General features: G+C 50.9%; 2 protein-coding genes across 2 annotated transcripts in view; both read right to left on the reverse strand.

Annotated features, from left to right (window-relative positions):
- Positions 1-299, reverse strand: ENH_00001850 (KR domain-containing protein, related; the record flags this gene model as incomplete). The annotated part of the gene is made up of 1 exon (XM_013583945.1): positions 1-299. A coding segment is annotated over one exon (299 nt), but the record flags the coding sequence as incomplete, so codon positions are not given.
- A 152-nt stretch (positions 300-451) lies between these two features.
- The window catches only part of ENH_00001860 (Polyketide synthase, related), a gene marked incomplete at both ends in the record, with an annotated part of 12,256 nt that continues 6,473 nt past the window's right edge, over positions 452-6,234 (reverse strand). The window contains 4 exons of the mRNA XM_013583946.1: positions 452-3,786; positions 3,898-4,248; positions 4,590-5,128; positions 5,335-6,121. Of these exons, the coding sequence (XP_013439400.1) occupies positions 452-3,786; positions 3,898-4,248; positions 4,590-5,128; positions 5,335-6,121 (5,012 nt within the window). The remainder of the gene's footprint in view (positions 3,787-3,897; positions 4,249-4,589; positions 5,129-5,334; positions 6,122-6,234) is intronic.

Below are 6,234 nucleotides of genomic sequence, written 5' to 3' on the forward strand. Positions count from 1 at the left end.
AGGCAAGAGTTGGCTGCTGCATAGTTCGCCTGGCCAAAGTTTCCCAAAAGCGCAGCGACTGACGAAAACATCAAGAAGATTTCGAGGTCCTTGTTCAAATCCAGTTCCTCGCACACCTCGTGCAAGTTCCAGGCCCCCACAACCTTTGGAGCATAAACCTTCTCAATCGACGCCTTGTCTTGCTCGGCGAGAGCCTTGTCATCAGTCACTCCTGCTGCATGGAATATTCCGCGCACGGGAGGCCATTCGCCAGATTGGATCTCTTCAAATGCCTTCCTGACGTCTTCTTTCTTGCTCATGTCGCACTTTACATGCTTGATTTGAATGTTAGGTTGGGCACTCAACAAATATTGCCAGGTTTCTCCTTCCTTCAATTCAGCAGATGGCTCCCCAGACCGAGAAAGCAGTGCAATATGCCTAGCGCCTTCCTCTATGAGCATTTTGCAAACGACTAGACCAAGCGCTCCCACTTTACGTGCTTGATTTGAATGTTAGGTTGGGCACTCAACAAATATTGCCAGGTTTCTCCTTCCTTCAATTCAGCAGATGGCTCCCCAGACCGCGAAAGCAGTGCAATATGCCTAGCGCCTTCCTCTATGAGCATTTTGCAAACGACTAGACCAAGCGCTCCGTGGCCGCCTGTGACTATATAGGACTTCGCCAGGGTGGCGGCGTGCACTTTTGGCGAGAGAGCACTGGGAATCGCCAAGACCACTTTCCCGACGTGCTGCGCCTTTTGAAGGAACCGGAACGCAGCAACGCCTCCGTCCTGCTGGTCAGTCATATCAAAAACTGTTGCTGGAAGAGGGCTGAGGGCACCAGACTCCAGTCGCTGCGTCATACGGTGTAGTTGGAGAGCGAACCAGCGAGGGTTGTCTTCGATCATAAGATCAACAGCTACAGTCTCGTATTGAACATCTGGCCGTGCTGCCTTCATTTGTTCGTGAGTCCAAATACCTCTTTTGCCGAGCTCGATGAAAATGCCGTTTTCCGCCAGGAAAGAAAGTGAGGAAGATATGAAAGGCTCTAGCAGGGAATTGAGCACGACGTCAACCTTGCCGTTCTCCCCAAGAAACTTTCGCATGTCTTTGACAAATATTTCGGGCTTGCGACTTGACGTCACATACTGTACCCCTAGCTCCTTCACGTACTTTGTCTTAGCCTCACTGCCGCAAGTACCATATACGATAGCTCCAACGCGCTTACAGTGCTGAATCGCCAGGAGGCCAACACCTCCAGACACTGCATGTATTAGGACCTTATCGCCTGCTTTGACTCGAGCGATGTCACCAAGTGCATGCTGCACCGTCGTAGCCACAACTGGAAGGGTCGCACCTTCAGAGAAAGACAAACCGTCGGGCAGTTTCCACAGCAAATCTTCGCTCGTCACTGCAAATGTCCTCAAGCACCCAGGGACAATGCCAAACACTGTGTCACCTAGTTTTAATCGCTTCACTTCCGGACCCACTGCGACAACCATTCCAGCGCAGTCTGACCCTGGTGGCCCTGGATCCCCAGGATATAGTCCCATAACATTTAGGACATCCCGGAAGTTTAAGCCAATGGCACGCACTCTAACTTCCACCATATTTCCTTTTGGCTGCTTCCTATGGCCGACTGATTGCGCCCTCAAGACGAGGCTCGCTATGGCTCCTCTGTCAGGGAGATGCAGTTCGACAGGTCCTCGGACACCTTTCTTCCACTTTGCAAGTCTATGAACGAAGATGGAAGGCGTTTCTGGCTGGAGTTCTTGCGCTGTCTCCGTCCCACTACTGGCAGGAGGTTCATCATCATCCATTCCTCCAGCAAGTTGGGTGCACGCAAGCAGCTCTGGTTCATATGGCTTTGTTTCTTGAATCGTAGCCAAAGCATACAAAGTCTGAGGCAATAGTTTTGGATCTTCGACATCCACACAACCGAGTGGAATCAGCCTTCCCAGCTGAGCTGCCGTCTCTAAGCGCACAGCACGTGCAAAACCCCAAGCACCTGCTTGAGAGCAGCCTCCACGTTGTCCTTCAGTTGCGAATAAACCATGGGTGACAATCCAGATGGGCCTTAGCACTGCCGTCTTATCAGCCATTATGGCCCGATGCGCAGCCTTGCAGACAACTGTAAGGCCTGCAACAACTGAGGTGTCGTTAGCTGCAGTTGTAGTCGCCGCGACTACAATGACAGTCATCTCCTGTGCTGAATCGTCAGTTCCTGTGACGACCAGTGGTGTTAAATCCTCCGCAGTAGGGTTGCTCATAAGTGTACAGCTCCATGGTTTCACGAGCTCGTCGATTTGAGCAAGCGTGTCATCTTTTACTGCTCTGAAGTCGATCACAACAATTTTCAAATTCGCATCTTCTGGAATGCTTGGTAGTGTCTTGAACTTCTGCCACTGGGAGTGCCACAACAACTCTCGAGGAATCTCAGCTGCAGGAACTGGGTCAACAGCCCGCATCGTGAGATGCGTAATGCTGGCTACCCAATCCCCGTCTTCAGTCATAATGTTGATGTCCATCACTGCCTGACTTGCATCGCGTTTCACGAGAGCTACATGAGCAAGAAGGGCTTTATGCACACCGTTCATGGACCCCATGGCCACCCGCTGGATCATGAAGGGAATCATAAGCCGTGACGGCCGAGGCTGTAGAGACTCCTTCTTTGCAGCTGCAAGATCGTGTGACAGCACCAAAGCTCCCACGGTTTGGAATGTTCCGTCTAGAACGCAAGGATGGAAACGGTAACCAGTTTCGCCTACAGTGATGGGGCCGGGCAGCTCAAGCCGCAGTTTTGCACTCGAGGGTCCACATTCCATATGCTTAACGACTCGGAATTTAGGACCAAGAACGAGCCCATTATCTTTGATGCGCTGGTACATTTGCTCCACATCCACAACCTGACGGTTTTTGTCCTGCTCAAATATGCTTAGTAGCTCCGCAGATGACGGCGTTTCTTTCTCTTGATGAGCGTCTTTGATGTGTCGGCAGGTCACATGAACAAAAGTTTCGTCCTCCTCACCTTTAGAACTAGACAAAGTAACTTGTCCTCCTGGGGATACGGTTACAAACAGCCTCTGCGTGTCATGCAGTCCATCCGTAACTGGCTTTTCTAGAAGCATGGGCCGCTGGAACTCTATCTCCTCCAATATCACTGTTTTTGAATGATCTGTTTCTACTGGGCATATACAGCCTGACGGCTTCATGCGCTTGCAGCTGACAGCAGCAGCCATCGTCTCCAAATACAATGCGCCAGGCATAACTGGCCGCTCTTGAAGCTTGTGCTGAGCCATGACTTCGAAATGCTCCCTTCTGACCTCTCCTTCATAGACAGTATCACCGACGTCCGTCTCCCTAACCCGGGCAACATGAGGATGCAGTGTTTCCCGGTGGGCAAATCTCTTGCGAGACCATGAAATTGGCTCCCTGCGCTTTGCCGTCGTCTCGAGCTGAACATACTCCTCCAGTACAGCATGTGCATTGGCACCGCCGAAGCCAAAGGAACTTACAGCACCTAAAAGCTTTGAGCTCCCCGTGAGACCCATGGATGATTTAGGGAAGACTACCGGCATATCGTCCAGCTCAATGTATGAATTGAGTTTCTCGAAATGGAGATTTTGGGGAATCTCGCGATGCCGAAGGCAGAGCATGAGCTTAATCAGAGCTGCTATTCCTGCAGCACCCTCCAAGTGCCCAATATTGGTCTTGAGAGCACCAATAAACAGGGGACTTTCAGCAGTCCTTCCGATACCATAAACGGCGCGAACAGCGCCCATTTCAATTGGATCGCCGAGAGACGTGCCTGCACAGCATTAAGCACTTTGTAAAGTAAGCCTTTGTCTCTCAACTTTTTTGTGTGAGCTCAGCAGCTCAGTACAATTCCTGCTTTGCCCTGGATAGCTTGGCACCTTACCTGTACCATGAGCTTCTAAGACTGTCACTTCGTGCGGCTGAATGCCTCCTTGGACCAGACATGCACGTATTGCAGCTTGCTGAGCGGGACCACTAGGAGCGGTAAGACTAGCGCTCCTGCCTCCATGGTTCACAGCGGAGCCTCTTAGGGTGGCCAAAATGGGATTTCCATCTTTTAAAGCCTCTTCTAGGGGACGCAGGAAGACCATTCCAGCGCCTTCACCTCGAGCATAGCCATTCGCACGTTGGTCAAAGGAGCGGCAGCGGCAGTCTGGAGATATCATCCGGGCTTTTGCAAAGCAAATGAACAGATTTGGCGACAGCATAATATTCACGCCTCCAACGAGAGCCCCTGTGCAGCACCCTTCATGCAGCTTGGTAGCTGCATTATCCAGGGCCACAAGGGACGAAGAACAAGCGGTGTCAACTGTCAGAGAAGGCCCCTTGAGACCGAAAACGTAGGAGATTCTGTTTGAAATTATTGAAGGGGCTCCGCCAGTGCCTGCTCGGAATGACAGCAGGAGCTGTACAAAGCTGCTGCTGAGGCAGAAGTGTCGTGCAGTTGAGGCTCAAAACGATTTGCACTGAGTGCTGGAATAAAACATCGGCATGGGGCAATGCCTTCAATTCCCGTTTCTGCTTAGCTTCAGTCTTAAGTGTGCTCTGAAACTGAGAACGACACGCTTGACGTACCTGTGAAGGAACCAGAGGGAATGTCAAGCATGTGCCAATCAGAATTGCAACAGCCCACGAAGCAGCCAATTTCCTGGTCAACCAAGTCTGTTTTATCGAATCCAGCAGACCAAATTGTGTCATAGGCCACTTCCATCAAGATGCGTTGTTGAGGGTCCATTACTTTTGCCTCGATGTTGCTGACGTTGAATAGCGAATTGTCAAAGTGGAAAGCGTGCTCGACCATAGCACCGAGCTTTGCATATGTGGTGTCGGGATGATCGGGATCACGATCGTAAAATGCAAACATATTCCACCTGTCCAATGGGATTTCATCCATGCAGTCAGTTCCTGCTTGCAGCATCTCCCAGAAACGGGCTGTACTTGTTGATCCACCTGGCATGTGGCAAGCTGCGCTTACAATAGCAATGGTGGCCACTCTCCTGTCTGTTTTTGACACTTTGCCGAAGCTGCTAGGCATTGGGGTAGGCTTGTGGCCCGAAAATTGTTCGGCTATGGTTTTGTTGACGTAGCCGATCATCGCCCCCACTGACCTTTTTCTCAACGAAGGCATGCCGCTCTTGAGAGTTCATCGAGCTAAGAATTGGAAGAGAAGTGGAGGTAACTTGGAAATCACGTGTTGCGTTTTTGAGCAACGCTGGAACTTTGTCATACCTGAGAAAAAATACCAGTTCGAGCCATTAGCATTATAAATGTGCAACAAAGAACTCTGGATTGCCTATACAGCAATAGATAAGTTGCCCACCTCATAAGGAAGCTTCTCCACCTGAAGGATTGGCACATCAAAATTCCATAACGGTCTCCACTGCGCATAACGTCCTGAAGGACTCTGCTGCCTAGGTCTTCAGTAATTCCCCTCATGCCCGCTTTCTCCAGGAGAGATTTCAGCCCAGCTGCCATTCCATGCTCCACCCACGGACCCCACTGGATGCTCTGACCACACAATCCTATAGACCGGCGCCACGCAGCTATAGCGTCAAGGCAGGCATTGGCTGCTGCATAGTTCGCCTGGCCAAAGTTTCCTAAAATGGCTGTGACCGACGAGAACATCAGGAAGATCTCGAGGTCCTTGTTCAAATCCAGTTCCTCGCACACCTCGTGCAAGTTCCAGGCCCCCACAACCTTTGGAGCATAAACCTTCTCAATCGACGCCTTGTCTTGCTCGGCGAGAGCCTTGTCATCAGTCACTCCTGCTGCATGGAATATTCCGCGCACGGGAGGCCATTCGCCAGATTGGATCTCTTCAAATGCCTTCCTGACGTCTTCTTTCTTGCTTATGTCGCACTTTACGTGCTTGATTTGAATGTTAGGTTGGGCACTCAACAAATATTGCCAGGTTTCTCCTTCCTTCAATTCAGCAGATGGCTCCCCAGACCGCGAAAGCAGAGCAATATGCCTAGCGCCTTCCTCTATGAGCATTTTGCAAACGACTAGACCAAGCGCTCCATGACCACCCGAGATGACATATGCCTTGTCAGCCTCAGAAGTGTTCTTTACGGATATTGGGGATGCGGGCGCATCTGCGGACGTTTCTGTAGAGTAGGATCCACCGCTTGGTTGCAGGGCACTACGCATTCGAATAATAACTTTCCCGATATGCTGGGCTCTCTGCAGATACCTAAATGCAGCCACTCCTCCCTCAACA

The sequence above is a fragment of the Eimeria necatrix genome, genomic scaffold, assembly GCF_000499385.1.
Source record: "Eimeria necatrix Houghton genomic scaffold, Enh_scaff1053, whole genome shotgun sequence".
NCBI classification, from domain to species: domain Eukaryota; phylum Apicomplexa; class Conoidasida; order Eucoccidiorida; family Eimeriidae; genus Eimeria; species Eimeria necatrix.